Genomic DNA, 23195 nt, shown 5'->3' with positions numbered 1-23195 from the left:
ACATAGAATCTTCCTTCAGGAAATACCATAGCCATTCATTATCATAGGCCCTAGGTAAAGGAAAGCTTCTGAAACACTTAGGTGGACCATTAAGCACACATGGGCATGTGTGTATCTGTGTGTGTGTGAGTCCGTATGATTAGTAGCTCATCTTCTCAGGAAAAATTCACTTACTTATTTAAGGAAAACTTGCTGAGTGCTTACTCTGTCCTGGGCAACTGTGCCAGGCTCTCAGGATGAAGCCATGAATGACAGAGACGTGGCCCCTGTCCTTATAAGGGCACAAACAACTCAATGTGATCCAGATGAGACAGTCTGGACATTTTTCTTTTGTTTTATCAAAGCCTAAGAGAGATTTTTGAGATACATTCAGAGTTATTTTAGCAAAAGTCAGAAAGTGTAGTTTTGTTTCCTTTGAAATACAGCAAGGAAGCTACATGGCATCGCATTGCTCAATCAGTTACAAAAACTTTTCTACGTAATGGTCACATCTCAGAGTGACGCAGTCCACCTCTGTTTGTTACAAACTCATTGAGCACAAGGACAAGGGGAACTGATTTTTCTTTATAAGTCAAAAGAATGTAAGACAAAGGATGAGTGCTACCTCCTAACATAAGGGAAAGTACTTGAATTTGAGGAAGTGAAAAGATGCTTGGTTTCCACAAGTTCTTCAGTCTGGAACACTATTTTACACACTCATTAGCAAAACAACCCAGTTTCTTTCCACTTGTTTAAAAAACCTGTCTCATCTGAGGGCCAAGTATGTCCCATGTTCCCATGTGTTCCTTGTATTTGTATCAATTGCAGCATCTTTTTGGATGCTGCAATGTCAAATGGATGCTGAATGCTAATTTCTTCCTAAAACAGAGGTAGCTGCATATACTTCTATTTGAACCAAAAGCAAATAAAATGCTGTTTTGAGGAGTCTGCCATAACTCCCGATACCTAGAAATACTAGGGTATTACTAAATTAGCGTTTTTACCACTAGTACAGAGAAATCATGCCATTATATCAAACTAGAAAATAGACCTTGCTCATGGAGACGACTCCACTATCAATCTTATTTAGGAGTCCATCTGTATTAACAACAGCAATTGAGGGAAACGACTGTCCCTTAAGCATTTATAAACCAAATCTCCAGAGACCTATGGCTTTCACAGCTGTAAATGTCAACACATTTTGCTTCTGTATGGTAAAAAGAATGACATTTTCTTGAGTCACGATGCTTCTCTCCATTGACTCCCTGGAGTTCAACTTTGGTTCTATTCTTAAGGAACTTGTCCTACCTTAAAGGTCTTCAGAATTTCTTGAGAATTTTTGGGCTGGGAGTAAGGCTTGGGTGTCAGCATAGGCACTGCTTTGGGAGTGACAGTTTTGCTTGGAGACCCACTGCCTGCTGACATGCTGGTATCCAGAACACTGGCACGAGTAATGGTGGTTTCAACAGTGGCAGTGAATTTGGGCGGAGGCAGTGACTGTTGCCGCAGGTATTTCATGGGGTTGGGGTCGTTCAGGAAGGAGGATAAATTTGGCTCTGTTGAATGGCTTCTTTCCAGAATTTTTGGCATCTCCAAGCGTTCAAGAACAGCCTCACTGATGGTGAACCTCTCAATGTACTGTTGAAGGATCCCCTCTGCCTCCTCCTGGGACCGAGCGTTCTTATATGCTTCATGCAACTCTCTCTCTCTCCGCTCTCTAAAGGACGTAGAAGGGAGAGGCAATAACAAAGTCAACTAATGAAAATTGCAAAGAGGACCTTGGTAGAAACCAGGGTGGCACTGAAGAGATAGTACAGGGAATATAAAAATGTTACTATCAGAACCTTTATGACAGCCAACAATTTTTAGAAAAAAAAAACCTCGATAATATTGTACATTAAAAATGACAACAGAAAGAACTCACTTTTCTTGAACAATTTCTCTGTAGGTTTTGATGCTCTTCCTTCGTTCACTTGTCCCATCTTCTCCAGCCAGTAACTTCTCCATTTTTTTCCTTTCTTCCTCTTTCTTGATTAAGTCCTGAGAAACACTTCTTCTACGACTCTTCCAACGAGCCAGGTCCTGGAAGGGAAAGAGAGATATAATATTCTTCTTCAGACTTGCGCATAATTCCATTTGTATTCTTCAGAGTTTAGTCATCTCCATTTCTACTCTTTAGAGAACTGACTATGGGCCCAGGCACTATAACATTGTGTGCATTGTCACACAATCCAATGTAAGTCTGGAACCGGAATGCCTCAAAGGCAGAAACATCCAGATATTATCTACAGTATCCATAGCAGGACAGCACATTTATTTAAATATGGCAGTGTGAAATATGCAATCACATTTCATGTCAGTTGCCAAATTTCAGAGAATTGCCTCACAAGGTAACTAAGAAACTTCACTCTTTCCTATTTATAACTTCTGCATTGTGAATAGATTTGCTGACAAAAGAATAGTAGGGATTCATTTTCTATTCGGAAGGTAGTCAATGCAGAAAAAAGATAGTTTTGGAGTCTTTAGATCTGGTGATTCTATATGTATTAATTTATCTGATCCTTACAACAACCTCACCACAATCCTACAGGTAGTTATAGCATAATGATGAGGAGTGAGGATTCTGGAGTCAGATGGATGGGGTTGCACTGGTGGGAAATAATCCCAGCTCTATCTTTTCCATGCTGTGGAATCTCAGGCTTGTTTCTTAGTCCCCCTGTGCCTCCATTTCCTCCTCTCTAAAATGAGGATGATAATAGTACCTATTCTTACAAGCTTGTAGGGTTAAATGTGAAAATAGATGTAAGGTGTCAGGCACACAGTAAGTGCTCAAAATATTTTAGACATAATTGTTACTATATTTTATCAACCTTAGAGAAGTTAACTTTTTAAACTAAAGGTGTAGTCAAGTTTGCAATAGCTACCTCCAGAGTGCTTTGTGAGAATTAAACGAAATAATCCACTCTCCCTCCTCTCTCCCCTCTTTGGCTCTCAGCGCACAATCTCAAAGCCCTCATCAGCCTCTTTAGCCTTCCTTCCCTGGTTCTAATCCTGGCTCCCCCACTCGCTAGCTGTGTGACGTTCAGCAAGTGACAGCTGTGCTGGGATTCGTCTGTGGAATCGAGGACAATAAGAGTTGCTAGTTCATTGAGTTACTAAGAGGATTAAATGAATGCATGCAAGCACTTAGAACAATGCCTGGTACTGGTACATGTTTGATGTTGGTGATTGTTATCGTTACTATCATCATAATCATGATCAGTTTCAAATATATAACCTCAGAAGACAGTGCAGCCTCAATTCTGCATCCCATTCCAGTTTCCTGCCTCCCCTCCCCACCTTTGTGGCCAAGCTTCTGGCCAGGGTGTTTGCTGATTACATGTCTGGGCTATCACTCCATACCTTCACGCTGCTACTCACCTTCCGTTGAGTCCCGCGTTTACCGTGTTACCTTTTGAAACCCTCTAAGGGCTCCCTTCCCTCGCATGGCTTTCAGGTCCATTTCTACCCACCCGGCTGGATTTTCTGCTACCAGAAGCCTCCCCGCTGCCCGCGCGCCTTGGCCGGAACTCACATCTTGCCATTTGTCGTCCTCTTCCCTCAGCTGGTTATTTATCAGCTGCAGCTGCTCCTGGCGGGCCCTGCTGTGCGGCTGCACCGTGGCCTCCTCCTCACACCGCATGTCAAACATGCTCGTGCTCCTGAGTGCGGAGAGAGCGAACACAAGAGGGACCGCGATCAGCGCCCGTCGCGTCTCCGCGCGCCTGGGCGTCCTGCCGCGTGGGGGCGCTACCGGGCTTGGAAAACTGCCCCCTTCCCTGGCTGCGCACAGCGCGTGATGGGCGGCGTGTTCTGGCCCTGGGCGGGCGGTGGGCGTGCTGGCACCCCAACGCCTCTTTTTGCCGCAAATGCCAAAAATGTGACCATCTTTGTCTTCAGTGATGCCAGTGAATCGGGTCAATATAATTTTATATGTAGGTGCCAAAATAGGTTTAAAGAAGAACTAGAAAAATGGTATTTGAAGCCCCAGGCTCCTCTCATTTGAAATGCATTTAAAAAATAAAATTAAGATAATTAAAAGGTATAACCTGGGGAGAACTTGTGGGGAAAGAGGGCAGTGTTCCATGAAGTAAAACTGTATTACGGTAAATGCTTCTTTGTGTAGAAAGCTGGCTTAAAGGCTTCCTACGTGAATGGAGGCAATTTCTCCATTTCCAAAAAAATATCATTTGGCCTTAAGTTTAAGACACCCACTTTTTCTTATTTTATTTTATTGAATTTTAGATGCATCTGACAACTATGGATTGCTGATGTATATGTTCGTTGTAATCATGTCTTGTTATTTCTTGTAAAACTGCTGTAATTGATAGTGCAGTTGATGGCATCTTGGAATCAAGAAAATAAGGCATTTTATAACAAGAGTAAGGAGTAAAATACATAAATTAGGTATATATTTTGTATTCTAATATGCACAGTCATTTAATTTTTGTCAGGATACCTCTGAATATACTATTTTAAAAGAAAAATGAAAGGGAAAACAATCTTTAAAAAACTCTTAGACTGCACATATAATTTATATATTCTATAGGAGCTTATCAAACATTGCGCAAGACCTAGGGCCTTTTTTTTGTGATGCTTACATAAACCTTTGTTACAGCAAAAGCTGAAGCAGCAAGATGAAAACAGAAATAGAAACCAAAGCAAAATCCTCCGCCTTTTATTTTTCTTTCAAAGAAATGACTCACTTTGGGACAAGTGGGTTATGGAGCCCAAAATTCAAGACAGAGAGGGCTCTTAAAGCTCACTGTTAAGTGCTAGCAACAAAAAATGGTGATAGTCCATTTCTGAAACCAGCCTAACACAAAGAAAAAAAAAAACTACCATGCACTTAGACACCAAAGAATTCCAGACATCATCAGTGATGTCCAAAATTGTTACTCCCATGGCCAGACAATGAACAGCAGCAGCATCGCTGAATGCAAAGGGCTCCCTAGCAGGCAGTTGTCTGGAAAATGACCCCCAAAGCAATGGCTGCCCACCTTCCCTTCAATCCACTCAAAAGGAATCTGTACAAATGTGTGAGTGCCTCTCTCCGCTCTCCAGATGTTGGACAATTCAAGTCTGACCTAAGAAAACTAAACTGAAAACTGTACTTGCAACCTGTCTTCCCCAAGAGTATTCTAATAATCTGGCTGCATAGAAGGACTCTTAGCTGAGGTTCCTATTAGCATGGATATGACAAGCCACTGCATAATGTTGCCTCCATGTATTCAGTGGAGAATGTTGATTTCAGCAGCTGTGCCTTCTAGAAAAAATAAACTGAGCCAGGCGTGGTGGCTCACGCCTGTAATCCCAGCACTTTGGGAGGCCAAGGTGGGCAGATCACTTGAGGTCAGGAGTTCAAGACCAGCCTGGTCAACTTGGTGAAATCCCTTCTCTACTAAAAATACAACAACAATAATAACAATAATAATAATAATAATAATAAACCAGGTGTGCTGGCACATGCCTATAGTCCCAGCTACTAGGGAGACTGAGGCAGGAGGATGGCTTGAACCTGGGAGGCAGAAGTTGCAATGAGCTGAGATTGCACCACTGCATTCCAGCCTGGGTGACAGAGTGAGACTCCATCTCAATAAATAAATAAATAAATAAGAAAAGAAAAAAAGAAACTGTAGTCCTCGATAGAGGAGAAGGGCTGTGATTTTTCATCTATTTTAGACTATTGATTAGTTATCTAAGAAAGATTAAGAAATTTGCAGGATTAGGTAGAAAAGTCTAACCCATGCTTTTAAACTTCATTGGATCAAAATTCACTGAAGCAGGCCTTCCAGAAAGACACAAAAATTCATCCCATTCTTCCTCTCACAGTTAAAAAAAAAAAAAATCTTACTTTTAAAATATTCAATCTAGTCAGTTCATCTTTTAAGTGATTTAAAATCTTTGCTAAGATCTTAGAAGACTTAAACCTCTCTGAATTGGGACCCTCTTATCATCCCACTAAGTAGTTTGTAGATTATGGGAGAGGAAAGAGGTTCCTTCATTCAGCTCTGCCATCTGTAATATCTGCAGGTCAGAATTTCGGTTTAGGCCACAATGGGTGGCCACAGATCCAGGTTTTCTTCTGGGACCCCAAGAAGAAAATGGCAGCCTTCTCCAGGATCTGGGATTTGATTATCTCACCCAGTGGGCCTGGAGAAAATGAGAGCAGGCCTTAAGAATTACCTTTGTCTGTCCTGCGTTCCCATCTCCACTCCCACTGTGAAGCTCTAACTAGCTCAGCCCAAATGTGGCCAGAAGCCAGTTAGTTAAATAAAAGGAGAAACTCTTGTTTGCCCTTTCATGTACCAGGAAGTACAGGTTGAACATCTCTAATCCAAAAATCTGAAATCTGAAATGCTCCAAACTCCAAAACTTTTTGAGTGCTGACATGACCCCACAAGTGGAGAATTCCACCCCTGACCTTGTGTGATGGGATGCAGTCAAAACTTTGTTTCACGCACAAAATTAGTTAAACTATTGTATAAAATCACCTCCAGGCTATCCGTATAAGGTATATATGGAACATAAATGAATTTCATGTTTAGACTTGGGCTCCATCCTCAAGATATTTCACTATGTATATGCAAATATTCCAAAATCTAAAAAAGTTCAAAATCTGAAACACTTCTCACTCCAAGCATTTTCTATAAGGCAGGCTCAACCTGTATTATTTTTTTTCTCAAGTTTTTTTTTGTTTTAAAGAAATATCAGCAAACTGGCCAAAAAACAAGGAACAAACCTGAGTGATATATTTATGCCATTTTCTAAAAAAATTAAGAAGTTGAGAATTGATAATACTAAAAAGAAAATGGGCTGAGTTGTCATTCAGAACATGTTCCCTATTTCAGGTTAGACTTGGCCTCCCAAATGAAGAGGTGTGTGTCTGGGGATGGGGGTTGACAGGTATGGGATCCTGGAGACGGCCAGCTTCCAGAATATTAATGTGACTTGGACTAATACTGTGCTCCCCAGTACCTTATGTCTATGCCCTTGGGCTGTTGGCATGAGGGCTCCTGGCTGCAGAGTCCAGGAGTCTCCCTTGGTGGTGGGTTGGCATTTTTGAGGGCCAGGATGGAATTACCCCAAGCGCCTGGAAATTGTTTCTGGGCCAAGTCTACAGTAAAGGAATTCAGAATAAAATGGCCTATGGCTCTCACAAAGTACCGACTCCTTTGGTGGGCCGGGTATTGGGAGGGAAAGAGTGTGCAAGTGAGGAAAAGGGCAAGAAGGTGAAATTAAATCTATGGAAACATTCTTGGCTGGCCAGGAGGTGGAAATTTCTCCGTTTGCCTGTGCGGTAGGTCTGCCCCTGACCTATATTCTCTTTAAAGGGCTCATCTTTTTTTCTGATTGGGCTCTATTTTAAGAATGCGTCAATTATTAATAAACATAGCCTGTGCCAAAAAAATGCCTTTAAAGATTTTGGAAAAAGGAGATATTAAGGGAATAAACTAAAAATAGTATAAGTTTCTATTTTAAGAATAAATTCCTGATATCAACTTTTCATTTTGTTCCCCACATGGTTTCATGTAAATTGTATCTGCTCTAAGCAGGAAACCCAGCACTTTGGATATCCCTAGATAAGAGCTCTAGAAAAGAAGCTCCTTTTACTCTTCTTGGTCCCTGGGGCTGCATTTTGTAAACTTAAGAGAAGGCAAAAAGGGAGCCCCTGTCCCCACTCCTTTTAAGAAATCATTAACTTTTCCTGTGGGTGAAGTTTTGTGTTCAGGTGCAGGCAAAATTCAGAAACTCTTTAATTTCCCTTCCTTTCTTTCACCTTTTAGGGTTTCCTAGGGGTCTATTTTAAGCAAATTGTATAGTAGCCTTGCATTGATGAAGAAGAAATCCATTCTATCAAAATGTTTTTGCTCACCAAACCAAAGTAGTGTTTTGCCTATCGATCTTATAAAATCCTCCTTTCAGTGAATGTTAAATATTGCCATTGCAGGTTTGAAAAGTAATAACCAGGGCTCAATTTTACAGACTACTTAACTCTGTGCAGTCAGTCAAGCTCAGGCTGAATTTGTTTTTGAGGCATAAGTGTTCTTTATGTCAGATCACACATGGGAAACTTGGCCCTGGAGTTTGACCACTTAGGGCTTGGAGTCCAAACTAAGTAGACATCTTGAACACAAACATGGAAATAGCACAATCTGAAGACACTTAATGTTTTGCCTAATCTCATTGTCATTGGTGGAAATGATGTTTGCGTGTTCTACATGCAAATTCTATTCAAATTCCTCATTGTGTGACTTGAAACTGAGGCTCAGGAAAGAACAGGCAAAGGAGGGCTGGTGATTGCATTCTGGATGTCCCAGGCTCCCATGAGGCCACAAAATGCTTCTCAATGTCAGGATCAGCAGACTACTGATGCTGGATTTAGGTACTAATCAACATTTCTTCATATACAAATGACATGAATCTGAGAAGGCTAGTATTTTGCAAAAAATAAATAAATAAATAAATAAGTTTGCCTTATATATCAGTTGCAGAATGATCTGCATATGGGAAATCCATTTCTGAAGCAGAGTTAACGTGGTCACAAATGGGAGGGTTTGGATTCTTCTCAAATTTGAATGTGAAGTATGGGATAAGGAATGAACCTCTGCTTGGTTGAGTGAAAACCAAGCAGCAGGGAGGGGAAGGGCCAGCCATGTCTTAGATCTTTGGCCCCTTGCTAAGCCATGGAACTTGAGCAAAACTCCGATGTTTTGGTTTCAAGCATCCCACAGTTTATATGACTCCAACCTGGGAGGAACTTGGGCTTCTGAATCTATAATTAGTGGTTTGGGATTTATTTTCTTAGTTAAAAAACGAGACTATTGGAATGACTACTTCGTTGTTAACTCTAAGCCCCAACATATCAAGAATTAAGTGCAAAACTCAGAATACCCTTTAAATAATTCTATGGTTCAGAAGGGGTACCAATGTTCAAACCATAACAAGAACAACAACTTTAACATGCCCAGTCTATGAAAAGCAAATGTTAAGTTTCAAGCAGCAGCTTCATATTAGAATCATGCTTAAGTTGCTTTTTCATTCATCTTTCCTGCACAGAATGTATGCTCTGCATTCCAACTTCAAGTGCTTTGTTGCACAAGTCAGCTAACTATTCAGTTCACTTGCATCAGTTGCATTTCAATTAGTAGTAAGTACTGGAAGCATGCAGTTTAGGCTAGTAATTAATGTAATCCTACAAATACAAGGCAACTTACTCTGCGTCATCAGACACAGGAGTTCTCGGACCGTATCTATAAGATCAAATACAAAATTAGAGGACTGGCGGAGTTGAAAGTGAATGCTGTAAGCAAGCTGGAAATAAAAACTGCTGGTGAAATACATGTGCGCCAAACCTTTTTTGCTGAGATACTGAAAGAGAAGTGGCATTATACAATTAGCAATATTCATTGACTGCTGAAAATCAAAGACAAGTCTTGATGTTTCTAAAAAATGCAACATTTATCTCAAAACCCAGAAGAGAAATGAAAATAATCCCCACGCTACCCAAAAAGAAAGAATCTGTTCAATATAAACACAGGAAGGCTTAGGTGCAATCCACAATGTTTAGAGAAGGCAGCTTAGAAAACAAACATGTATTACAGTCATTCACAAACCGTTCAACTTTTTGTGCCTTTATGTTCAGCAGTAATGGGCTGTAATGGACACCCACCGTACAAGTGCACCCTTACTGACCCTGTCCCTGATATGTTAATGCATTTGCACAAATAACATCAAAGAGTGTTTCTGCAGTTTTCTGAAAGTTAACCAGAACCCCAATCAGTGCCTTCCACATGCATTTGACAGAAACCACAATTCCTAGAAAACTGGTAGTCTTAATCAAAACCAGACTTGGATGATATTCCATAACTTGAAAAACTAAAGTTTTTTTCTAATCTTTTATATTCTCCTGATAATTTAGATCCATAAAGTTGTACCCTCTGCAATAGTCACTTGAAGTCTAAATGAGTCTAAAGCAAAAAGACTAAATTAGAAAAATATTAGAACATTACAAGGCATATTTCAAGCACATTTAAAGAAACAAAACAAAACAAAAAAACAACACAGCTCCCACAAATGCCTGTCTCTTCAGCAAAGGTAAATTTTAAGGGTCAGTTCTTACCTATACCCTGAAAAGCTCCTCCTTTCTGCAATTCTGATGGTAGACAAAGAATAGTAAAGAAAATACATCCTGCTTCCAGTTTCCAATAAATTACATTTTGGAGTCAGCAGCAAAAATTACCTGGTCCCATGATCAGTTTCACAATAGTTTACAGGAAAAGGGTAATTTCTAAACATCTCTTCCTGCAATCTTAGAGAAAACACCCCAGAATGCATGAGTGTACACACACATACCCCCTTCTCTCTTATGCTTTTATCATTCTAGAATAATGTACATTCACTGATAATTATTTAATTCACAGTGAAGGCAACCATACCACTGCAAAACCCCAAATCTCTGTTGAAAAGGCCAAAAACAAGACAAGGAAAGGGTTTGCGAATGTTTTTCTTCTGGGAATAAGACTCATCTTCTCTTTCTCCAGGGTATCAGAAGGTGTTTCAGTTGAACCTAATATTCTCAATTTTCCAAAACACTACTACATTAAAGCAGATTCTTTCACATCAAGAGAGAGTGGGCTGGGTGTGGTGGCTCATGCTTGTAATCCCAGCACTTGGGAGGCCAAGGCAGGAAGATTGCTTGAGCTCAGAAGTTCAAGACCAGCCTGGGCACATGGTAAAGCCTTGTCTCTACCAATAACACAAAAAAATTAGCTGGGCGTGGTGGTGCACGCCTGTGGTCCCAGCTACTCTGAAGGATGAGGCAGGAGAATTACTTGAGCTGGGGAGGCAGAGGTTGCAGAGATCATGCCACTGCACTCCAGCCCAGGTGACGACAGAGTGAGACTCTGATGGAAAGGGAAGGGGAAGAGGAAGGGAAGAAAGGGCAACATTAATTCTGAAGACTAGGTGTTTCCCAGTTAATAAATAGGCCTATTGGAATAAATTTATTCAAACACAGTGTTTTCTAAGTTATCTGTGGAAGAGAGCAGAGAATTTCTTCCCAATGGATGGTTAATCAAGAATCTATTAATAGTTGCTATGTGTTTTTGTGTTTCAATTTGAATATTTTAATTAACATTTTATTGAAGTATAAGATACATACAGAAAGTGCACATACCACACATATACTTCAATGAATTTTCACAAACTGAACATACGCATAGATTAGTGTTGAGTGTTTTGTACTATGTAAACAGACTCAAATAGTATGTACTCTTGAGTTTGGCTTCTTTAGCACATTCTGTGAGTTTTTTTAACTATGTTGTTGCATGTAGGATATATCTGAACTTAAATTATTGCTACATAAAGTAATTAACAGTATTTCACGGACATCTCTACCAATAAATGTAGATCTATACCAAAATGTAAGCCCCACAGGAGCAGACATTTTTCTGTTTGGGTTCCCTGAACAGTGGTCAGACTAGTCAATAAGTATTTATTAAATACTTATCAGGTGCTCAAGAAATTGAAAATAATAACCCAGTTTCTGAAGATAAGCTTCATTTATCTCTTTACTATGTACTGCGGGTTTGAGGTATTTCCTGTGAGACTAATATATTAGCTTTAAAAGGGCACCAACTTAAGCAGAACTGCCTTTGCTGGCAAGGGGAAGATAATTAGAGCTGAGGTGTCAAGTGACTTTCCCAATCATCCTACAGGAGATCAAAAAGTAAAGGCAAGTTAGCAAAAAAAAAAAAGTAATAAAATGTTCTTTTTAATGCAAAGTACGTGAGTCAATAGGTTATGAGGTACAAAATTGGCCACACATGTCACAGTTGACATAAGCATCCTACAAAAAAAGAAAGTCAATAAAGTTTAATTTTGAGGCCAGGCATGGTAGCTCATGCCTATAATCCCAACACTTGGGAGGTTGAAGTGGGAGGATCACTTGAGCCCAGGAGTTCAAGACCAGCCTGGGCAATATAGTGAGACTGTCTCTACAAAATAAAAACAAACAAACAAACAAATTAGCCAGGTATAGTGCTGTACACCTATGGTCCCAGCTACCTGGGAGGCTGAGGTGGGAGGATTGCTTGAGCCTGGAAGGTACACGCTGCAGTGAACTGTGATCACACTAGCTTGGGTGATGGAGTGAGATTTTGTCTCAAATAAATAAATAAATAAAATAAAGTTTACTTTTGAGGGTAGGGGTAGGTAGAAAGATAAAGGGAATAGCCTATGCACCCATTCCCTGTATTTATGTAACTTTCACTACTAATAAAGCATTTCAGAATCAATAATTTGACAGTTATCTATTTCTATATCATGAACTAGCATTAGCTTAATTTAAAGTGTTTTTATTGCTCATCTAAGATCACCCCCCAGCACCCAGCACAGTGCTTTACACATAGTCATTATTACTCAATAAACACTTGTTGAAAGGAAACGTGCATCCCCCTGGTGTTTGCTGGCTCAATCACACAATATGTCACATAGTTCACCTGACCATTCCTCCTTGTATTCAGAGTAACCACTCATTCCTATGTGAAAATAAAGAGGACGCTTTCCCAAATCACAAAGAGAGTGACAGGCCAGGTGCAGTGGCTCAAGCCTGTAATCCCAGGAGTTTGGGAGGCTGAGGTGGGTGGATCACTTGGGGTCAGGAGTTCCAGACCAGCCTGGCCAACACAGCAAAACCCCATCTCTACTAAAAATGCAAAAATTAGCTGGGTATGGTGGTGGGCGCCTATAATCCCAGCTATTCAGGAGGCTGAGGCATGAGAATCACTTGAACGGGCAGAGGTTTCAGTGAGATGAGATTGGGCCCTGCACTCCAGTCTGGGCAACAAAGCAAGACTCCATCTCAAAAAAAAAAAAAAAGTGACAGAATTCCTCAGACTTCCACAGTCCCCTCTAGTTACTTGTGTAGGCATCATGCTGGAGAGGGATGGTGCGTTTCCACTCCAATAGAGCTGAGTTTGGATCTTGGCTTTGTAGGTACCAGCTGTGGACATATGGACCTCGGTTTCCTAATTGCAAAACGCAGATGGAAATTCTTCCTCTCGAAGGTGGTATAAGGAATAAATGAACAGGAGAGCACCTAAATATATCCAGTAGGCAGTCTCTAGGCCTCACCTCCTTCTTTCCTTCCATTCTACCTTGCTTTACAGAAGCCCGCGGATCCAGGGTCAAGTCCACGGCATCTGGAAAGTGAGTAACTGTGGAGGACCAGCTTCACCACTCTGTTCCTCTGTCTCCCCAGCCCTAACAAGCTCGGGAATCACGTGTGATCCACTCATGTAGCTTTTCTCTACATCAGTCTTCTTATTTGTGAAATGGAGCTAACATAGATTCCTTCAACCTACCTGTGAATTCCCAGGACAAGGTGAGCTTGAGGGAGCAGACATAGAGGAAACGCTATAAAGAAATCTGTGGTTGTAAAACACAAATATTACTTCTGCTCCCTGAAAACAGTGCTAGGCTCCATTACTGTTTTATTCAGAAGAAAGTAAAATATAGATTAAATTCAGATGATCAAGATGGCTAGGGTATTGATTTTTTTAAAAATCTGGAGAGATTACCTACTGTTCTCCTTGCCTCCCACTTTGCCTTCTCTCCCACTGCCATCAGGGTCCTTGGAGAAGCAGAACTCCATTGCTTCCTATTTTATGGTGAGCTTATAAATTATGCAAAGCTCTCCTCACTTCTTTGCCCTACATTGGTAGGCTGACCACACATTTAACAAAAATGTATCACTTTTATGAAATGGCAAGAGAGGCTTTAACATATAGGACCCTAAACTGGAACAGGAACCCCAGGATAATTATTTCCTTACTCGTCATCAAGTCATGGTTGACTCTAAGTCAAGTCAGAGCATGGAATAGAAATCCTACCTCCAGAAGGCAATGAGTGTTGGCTAATGTGGAAAAATTAATATAATTACAACTTTTATAAATGTATTAATCATCTTTGGACCTGGAATCACAGTGAAATCAAGCAAATCAGAAAGAAGTTCAACCCTTTTACCCAACTATGTGAGCTAGAAAGAAATAAAATAATTTCCCATTTATTCAGTCCACCAGAGTCAGAAAAAAATGTTTAACAGGTAAATTCACCACTGAATTGCACCTGCTTACATGCAAAAAGAGGAAAAAATTCTTGGCAGATGAGGCCAATTTTAATCATTCTGTTTCTGCTAGCAACGGCAGGTAAGTGGCACTGAAGTGCCATAATGCATTAAGAACACACTGAAAGCTCAGACTGGAGAAACAGTCACAAGAGCACAGAATAACCTTCTGACCTCTGATCTTTCATGGGTGGACCCTTGGAAGATTCTTCCGCATCCTGTTGCTTTGCAAATGGAACTGGAAGGAACTGGTTTGGGTTGGATCCAGTGTGTCTAAGGGACATCCCAGTTCTCCTGGCCATCATGTCGTCTTTTCGTGAATCATCCAACTTTCGCTGACCTTTCAGTCCACTGCCACCCCAGGCAGGAGCTATCATCTTCTCCAACTTCTCTTCTGTCCCTGAGGCCTCACCCTCAGAGGCCAGAGGACACGCCCTAGGGCAACATTCAGTCCAGCCAGTCAAAGGCCACTTACTGCTAAAGATATTTTCAGTAGCATCACTCACTGGCGTTAATTCAAGACAGAAGAAGCCAGCATCCCTGGAGGCAGCAGCACACAGAGCAGCTGAGCAGGAAATCTCCCTTTTGAATACTGCGACCCTCTGTCATGCAGCTGGTACTCACACAGGAATAGGGGTCCCTTTCTGGTTTTCATGAGTCCTGAGAATGAAATTTGGCCAGTACTCAGCCACATGCAAAGGCTAAAATTTCTACCCAGAGCGGGCACCAGAAGCAGAACTCTGATCTTGGGATGAGCACACTCTTTTATTCACTTTACTCCACGCTCTATCAGTCGCCAAGTGCAGACTGTGACTTTAAGCTGTGTTTTTGGGAACACGACAGCCACACACAGCAGGGGCAACACACCACGGAGCGGAGCGCAGGCAAGATGCTCACAGTGGCTGGCTGCTCTCCTCTGATCTTCCTGCCTTTGACAGTCTCTCAGAATCTCTTGGAGCGCTTTCCATTTCTTCTTTGCCATCCTGTGGCAGCTGTTTGGATGTAACTAAAGCCAGAGAGGACAGTTTCACTCCTAGGAAAGAATTCACACCAGAGGCCCTGACCCCACCTGTCCTCCTTCACCTCCCGGGAAGGCAGGAAAAACTGCTCCTCACCTTCCTCTATCCCCCTCGAGCACTCGCCCAGACCGCAGACCCACTCTTCCTGAGACTCCGGCACGGGAGCCAGCCACGAGGCCCTTCTGTAATAGTCACCTTGGCCAGAATTCACTGTTCTGCAGACGATCAAGTAGCATTGGTGGCAAGAGAGGAGAGGAACAAGGGTTACAAAAGAAGACAATGAAAGTCCTTGGGACTGAAAGATTAATAAGAGAAGAATGTGGCTGCTCTCATTCGTAAGGCTGGTTAGTAAGGGTGAGATAATCAGATTGAGATAATGGAATGTGAACTCTGGCTAGGGCCTATGAAGGTCAAACAAGGCTGGCGTGACTTTGTCACCACAAGACTGAATGATGGGCCTCTCAGGATTCAAGGCCTCGAGGATGTATTTCTTATTAATTTCCTACCCCCTTCTCCCCACCTCAGATCCCCACTATCCTCTGAAACCTCAACTCTTTATTTTGGGTGTTTATAGCCTTCTCTCTTCTATGGTGTCACCCCAAGTCTGGAACCAAAGAAACCCTTCTAAAGGTCATAGGCCACCCATCATTTCCTTTGGATTTCAAGGGCAAGGTATAAAGAAGAATGCTATGAACACTTCCTCCTGCTACGGAGAGCCTCACTTTGCTCGTGCCGCACAGAGGGAATGGAGGTTCCCAGGGCAATCCAGTTTTACACGTGTCCTGTATGTGCTTCCTACCAGCCCACAGAACCAAATCCCTAAAAGAGGGCTTGGGAACTCAAAACTGGGGGGCCTCCAGGGAGGATAAGAACTGGGACAGGCCTATAAGGTGTTCTTCCCTCACACATTTGGATGGCGATTCATCCAAGGAAAGTCTTGACTTACAGAAACTCCCAAAGAGGAGATTTTTAAGACTTCTGATTTATTATATAATTTTAAAAAGTGGGAGAGGAAGGAGACCTTTACTTTTTTAATACGTCTACTTAGATGTCCAAAACGTGAACTCATGATACTAATAACTTTTTCTTCCTCTCTCTAAGGGATAGGAAAGAGAAAGGTTATATGTAACCCCAGGAAACCCTAGTGATATCATTAAAACATTCCATTTAGCTCATTCAGTATTTTCAACTAATAAAATAGTACTGGATGCAGCTGAGGGAAAAAGGGTCATTTGCCAAGATTATTGGCATTCCCAGGCAGCGATTCTGGTGATAACAGAATCAAAATGGATGCCTGCCATTTAACTTCACACACATGTCCCCCCCAGGCGGACCCACTAACCTTACTTCTCTGCTATACACACTCTGTTAAAACTATGTCATCTCTAGGGGTTTGTATAACATACTTCAGCAAACTCTAAAAGCGGCAGCGACTCCCATGCAGCTATCCTTGCACATGTATGGCAAAAAATACCTGCAGTCATTTTGTGGATTAAGCATTTGGTGCCCCTTTAAGCTGGAAGTGGCCGCTGAGACAGGAGACACAGAGCCCGTTTGAATCTTGCTGCCACGACAGATGACTTTTTCTTCATCCTCTCTAGGCCCAGCCTTGCCAATGCTAAGCCGCTTCCATTTCTGCTGATCTATCTCCGTCACTGGCCCAAAGTGCACAAACTTTTGCCTGGGGCTGGAAGCTTTCTTAGAGGCCCTTGCTTTGCGGTTGGCAAAGTCATCATGAATGGCAGTTTCTGCTTTAATTTCTGGGGAAGGCTCAGAAGCACAGATGTGCTGAACATCTCCATCCCTAGTCAAAACCAGAAATACGTTCTAAAAATGTCTAAGTAGAAAGCAATAAGATGTTTGGGGGAAAAAAAAAAAAGCAACTAGAAGTAGTTGGCCCTCCCTATCAGTGAGTTCAGCATCCCACTGACAGGATTCAACCAACCTCAATGGAAATTATTTGGGAGAAAAAAATTCCACAAATTTTCAAAAAGCAAAACTTGAATTTGCCGTGCACTAAGTACTACATTGAATCCACATGAATAAAGTGATGTGAAAGCACTGTGTTAGGTATACATGTATAAGGTATGCTTATGTTAATGTAGCTATTATCAGTAATCTACAGATAATTTAAAGTATATGGGAGGATGTGCACAGGTTATATGCAAATACTATATCATTTCATATAGGGGACTTGAGCCTCTAAGAATTTTGGTATCCAAGGGGAATTCTGGAATCAAGCACAGATACCGAGGGAAGACTATATGAAAAATATTTTTAAGGCTAGAGCAGAACTGCTTTTTCATTAACACTCAAATGAAGAAATGATCATTGTCTTGCCTAGAAATGATCATTACCTTGTCTTTAAGCTTCCATAGCTTTTAAAACATCAATTCTAACATCTCTAACATCATAAATAAGGGCATAAGAAAATCTTAGGTACTGTGGAATAATTAAAATTATTTGAAAGTCAAGTTTAAATTATTTACAGTAAACAAGTCTATCAAAATAAATAACCATTCTTGGAAAGGTGGCTGGGTTAAAAAGAGAATGTTTTCTCTCCATGTGGTTTGTAACTTTTGGTATTAATAAATTCACCTCATGCTGAATATGCTGAGCTCCAGGAGCTCTGTGATGTGAGAGGCACTTTTTCAAGCCATCAAAATAAGAAATGATACAAGGGGTCTGCACGGTGGCTCATGCCTGTAATCTCAGCACTTTGGGAGGCTGATATGGAAGGATCACTTAAGCCCTAGGAGCCCTAGGTGTTCAAGACCAGCCTGAGCAACATAGCAAGACCCCATCTCTATTTAAAAAAAAAAATTAATTAATTAAAATTTTGGCCAGGTGCCATGGCTCATGCCTGTAATCCCAAGACTTTCAGAAGCTGAGGTGGGAGGATCCCTTGAGCCCAGGAGTTCAAGATCAGCATGGGCAGCATAGTGAGACCTTGTCTCTACAAAAAATCAAAAGATTGACCAGGCATGGTGGCATGGGCCTGTAGTGCCAGCTACTCAAGAGGCTGAGGCAGAGGACTGCTTGAGCCCAGGAATCGAGGGTACAGTGAGCTGTGATCAAGCCACTGTATTCCAGCCTGGGCAACAGAGCAAGACCCTGACAGAAAAAAAAAAAAAAGACACAAAGATAAGCATTTAATGCCTTCAAAATGAAATACCGTGACTGCTAGGGGGAAACATGACACACCTCGCTTTTCCTGACACTTTGAGTCTCTCCCACGTCTCCAAGTCGGCTTCTGTTATGTTGGAGAGTGTAATGAAGCTCGGGGGCTCACGGTGAGGGGCAAGGCTGCCCTGAATTCTCCGCTGGGCCAGGTCATCCTTGTGACGATCTGGCACCTTCCTGAGTCCTCCTTCCACAGGTTCACTTTCCTGAGCCCTCATGTTACAGGTCACTATCGACTTCATCTCTTCTGTGTGGCCCTGGTTTCTGTCCATTCGATCCAGGCCCCCACACCAATGGAAAAACCAAGTTCAAGGAAGGGGAGCAGACAAAGAGAATGTCAAGCATGGAAACTCACAGGCTGAGGACAGAACAAAATGATGGAAACGCTTTTCCCTTTCTCAAAAATGGAATCAATGGGAGCTGTGATGACTTTCATCTATATCACCCTTATTATAATTCTGAATGAGACAGAGGTTTCTTCCCCTCTTCCAGATGATAGTCTCAACTACAGTTTAGGAAGAGAAGCCATGCCTGCTGAAAGATTACTAATGGTAATGAGATTTTGGTTGGATGGTAATGATGCCCAATTCCCACACTATTCAAGTTACTGTAATGAATTCAGGTTTTCTGATTGAATCCCTTAGCCCTCTTGGAATGTTTTTTACTGCACTAGTAAAATGTTCGTAATGAGCTCTGCATGATCCAAATTCTAGGATTAGTTTGGAGATAGCTGGAACGTTATTCACATATTAAATATCTCAAACCTAAACCCACAGCTGCCAGAAAGTACATCTAAGTCAAATCTGAACATAAAGTTTCAACGTTTAAACTCACCGTCTGCTTCATGGCATTAGTCAGGTTTGGCTAAGGCAAACTTGAAAAGCAGAGGGTATTCTTCTTTACCTGGATTGACAGGGTCAATACCCACTTGTTTCTTGTGTTAATAACCGTTCACCTTTATTGATGCTAAAATTGATATTTTCAATTGTTCTCCTATGAAGTGAACATTATCTGGCTAATGTTGACAAAACTGTGATTTAAACCAAAGCTGTGGCATTTATATATATAAATATTCCATTAAAAGTCTATTTCTAACTAAATATCCTTCTTGAGATAGAACAATCTCAAAAAATACATAAATAGAGCCTATTAATTTTCCCACAAAATATATCATTCAAGCTGGAAAATCAAGAGGTAGTCTTTTGTTACCTCGATGATTTGGCATGCTTGCAGAGCCCACAAAAATAGAAAGGCTACAGAATTTTCTTAGTTTGAGGAAGGAGATCAAGGAATGGCATAGCAAAGAGGCACTAGGGACCTTTTTTTTTTTCTTTTTTTTTTTTTTTTAAATAAGTTCTTTGATGCTATCTAGAGAGGTCAAGGGCTGCTTCAGACCCAGAACTGTGTCCACAAACACAGAGTCAGGTGACAACAGACAAATGTAGCTGGAAATATCAGGAATTAAAATTACATGGAAGAGAAAGGAAAAAAGGGAGACACAAAGGTTAGTCCTTTTCCTGACTCAAATTGCTGATTGCCATCAATATGCCTTGATGTTAGTCAGTTATCCAAAAGTCTTTGTTTCACTTGCACAACTGATCCCTCCCACAAGGCCCTCCAAAAATCGTTTGTTACAAGGCCTGCCAACTGCAATGGCAAAGACCAAGGGCCTCCTGAAGCTGTAATGTGTCCTGTAAAGAAATGATGCCAGATTTTCTCTTATCTAATCCCTGTTCTATATCCAGGAATCTCTCATGGGTTTTTGTATCTGGTACTTCCTAAGAAAAATAAAAAAGATCAACTACTCCACTGAGCTCAACAACTCTGCCCAAAGAACGATTTTAATTGTCTAAAGCACAGCCGAAATAATTATATACTAAGTTCAACAGGCTTAAAAAACTCTAAAGTGATGGGCAAAAAGATGACAATTCAATAATGTAGATGCTAACTCTAGCTGATTTTGATATAAGGAAAAATACACGAATGACTAACTCTGCAGGATGAAATTCAGCAAGTGGGCACCCTAAATGAAATCATATCTCCCTCTTAGGACAAAAATCACTGGTCAAATTCCATCTTACTATAATTTTCCTTTCCCCAGTTCACTCCAACATGTATTAAGAGGACGGGGAAAATGTTGGCAGAAGGAAACTGGCCTGAAAACAATTTCTATGACAGAACATATAGAAGTACATTATGAGTTTGAGAAGTGTTTTTGATTGGAAATATCCATTATCATTTGTCTGGGTTATGCTGCTGGTGTGAGAGAAGAAAGAACAAGGCTCATTTTTCTTCCTTCCAACATCTAAACGGAGCCAATAAGAGAGAAGCGCTTTTAGCACTTTTCTGCTTCCTTTGAATGGACTGGAGCAGCTGTGAGAGGTGGCTGTTCTCTGATAGACAATAGTACATGTCTATTTTTGCTAATAATGCCAACTGATGACACCAACACCCATATGTGGTGATGAGTCCTGATTCAGCACATCTACACACTGGAATTCAATGTTTCTTTGGCAAATTCAGCCCTATTTTGGACATGGACACTCTACCGTCTGCCATCTGCATTTAGTGGAGATTGAATACCTAAAGTTCCGCTTCAAAATAAACCCCCATTACAAAGTACATATAATTGAGGGGCTGGAAAGAGGAACTGGAAGGGGTACAATACAAATTGACTTCACTTAATTATGTCCTCTCTCCCTCTCTCTTTCATAGACACACACACATACACACCACGCACACCTTTTATATTCTAGACTTCTTTTTTTTGAGATTCCCTTTGAGAGCTGTTTGCTGCCATCTGATTTCTCTGCCCCTTTCTTTGGATAAGGGCCATAGAGGAGTTGATTTAATGGCACCATTGGCTTGGTTTGGTTCATCCTTGCTCTCCTTGCAGCAAAGTCATCCTTCTCAAGATCAGGCAGTCGACACACAACTTCACCTTCTGCCTCTGAATTGTTGCCATGTTGGTGGGTCAGGAAAGAGTTTTCTTTGCGAAGGACAATATCACGAATAGCTTCTTTGTCTTCACTTAACTGTTTTTGACTGATAGGGGAAAATTAAATGGGACTCCACATGTGATCAGACAAAAAAAAATTAAATCCCCGTCTCTAGACAGACAACTGTGTTGTTAGTGAAAAGTCTTCTCGATATTGTTAGTTCAAATGGCATCTGTTCATTATTTCAGTCCAGAGTTGCAGCATAGTTAGGGTGGGTTTTAAAACCTTGAATTTAGCCAGACACTAGCAATACTAAAAATTCATTTAATTTTCAGGGCTTCCATCAGCAATAGAAAAGCAGGATCCTAAATGGCTCTGAAAGGGACAGTGCAGATTCTTTGCATGAACTTGGGGAAAAATGGGAAGCTTTTTGTTACTGTTCTTTTTTCTTTAGCACATTAGTACCCAGTAGACACTTAATTTGTTTTTGACTGACAGGGCAGAAAATTGAGCCACCAAGAAACTGATTTGGGGGAAAACAAATGAATGCAGCTGTGTGACACCACACCTAGAATGTGTAACAGATTACAAAATGTAAGGAATTCTTTCTTCAGGGCTGAGCTAACCTGAAACATCTGGGATAGTTTACGACCACTCATAGGATGGTCTTAAACTATTCCATTCCCGTGGTCCTCCACTGCCAGGAAGCTTATCGTACCCTGCACCTTTCCATCAGCAACCCTTTCTTCCCTCTTCCATCCTCCTGTCTCTCCATCTCCCAACTCTTCTTTTTCTTTTTTTCAAGAGACAGGGTCTTGTTCTGTCACCCAGGCTGGAATGCAGCAGTGCAATCAGAGCTCTCATACCCTAATTTAGGAGCAGATCTTCTGCTTGAACCCCTGAAGTCCAAGAGCAACATTCTTTCCACTTTTGGACAAACCAAACAGTCCTGGGCTCCAACCTCCCCAAGCTTGGGCAGATTTTTTGGAATAAAATATTCATGTTTATGCAAATGGCCCTGCCAATTTGCGATGCCAATTTGAGCAGGGAGAATCTGGTCCCTTGTGCATCTTGTGAACCCAGCCAGGCTGCAAATTCCCTTGGGTGTTTATTTTTAGGCTAAATGCCCAGTGTGGCAAGACTCATTTCAAAGGATCTCAATTTAGATATGTGGACTTAAAAAAATAGATAAAAAAAAAGAGGGTGAAGAAAGTTTTCATACCATTGGCTATCTGAAGACACTCCCCACCCACTTGAAAAATTGTCACAGTGACTGATTTTCCACTAATTGCTTGAGTCTTTTAAGTTCAGAGCTTCAAGGCAGATTCATGGAGAGCAAAACATAATGATACAAGTTTTGAGCTGGCCCTGTTGGCCTTGAAATAATAAATAATATGTATAAGGTAGATATGTAGGATTGTATTCACAGGCATCTAGGTATCAAAATATTTAAATGACTTTTATAATGTGCTTTTTTTTTTTTTCTTTGAAGGACCTTAAGAGCAGTCTTTTGTGAAACTTGGGTCTGTTTTACTTTATTTTTCAATAACTACAACTCTTAGTAGCTAGAACATTCCAGATACACTAATTTTCATGACAACCCTGCAAAATAGGAATTATGATGCCCCCTTTGCAGAACAGAATATTAAGGTCTCTAATTCAAGCCATCTGAACTCAGGTAAATTAATTGAAGTATACTCAAGAGGCAGGCCCAGGCTGTCTGGATTTATATTCATGAGAAGGTTTGGCACTTTTATTTCATCCAAGTCACTCATAGATGAGTAGCTTTGGGAAGAAGGAGTTGCTTTGGGGGCACAGCTCACTGTTTCATGTGGAAGGAATACAGCACAATGTGAAATGAGAAATGCCAAGCCCTGCCTCCAACTGGCGATCCTGCACAGCCTTACC

At 41.1% G+C, this 23195-nt stretch overlaps 1 protein-coding gene across 41 annotated transcripts in view; it reads right to left on the bottom strand.

The window, feature by feature from the left end:
• LIMCH1 (LIM and calponin homology domains 1) overlaps positions 1 to 23195 on the bottom strand; it is a 342574-nt gene that overhangs the window by 51676 nt on the left and 267703 nt on the right. For 18 of the 41 annotated variants that reach the window (XM_078003343.1, XM_078003345.1, XM_078003344.1 and 15 more), the window contains 4 exons: positions 9237 to 9272; positions 3554 to 3680; positions 1904 to 2061; positions 1288 to 1696 (listed from right to left, as the gene is read on the bottom strand). In XM_078003343.1, the coding sequence (XP_077859469.1) occupies positions 1288 to 1696; positions 1904 to 2061; positions 3554 to 3680; positions 9237 to 9272 (730 nt within the window). Of the gene's footprint in view, positions 1 to 1287; positions 1697 to 1903; positions 2062 to 3553; positions 3681 to 9236; positions 9273 to 14320; positions 14582 to 15043; positions 15153 to 15261; positions 15381 to 16639; positions 16970 to 18369; positions 18613 to 21090; positions 21394 to 23195 lie in introns of all 41 variants that reach the window. The other 23 variants (XM_078003331.1, XM_078003333.1, XM_078003335.1 and 20 more) reach the window with 2 other exon arrangements.

This window comes from Macaca mulatta, chromosome 5 (genome assembly GCF_049350105.2).
Source record: "Macaca mulatta isolate MMU2019108-1 chromosome 5, T2T-MMU8v2.0, whole genome shotgun sequence".
In the NCBI taxonomy this organism is placed as follows: Eukaryota; Metazoa; Chordata; class Mammalia; order Primates; family Cercopithecidae; genus Macaca; species Macaca mulatta.
This window is presented reverse-complemented; position numbering and strand designations above follow the sequence as displayed.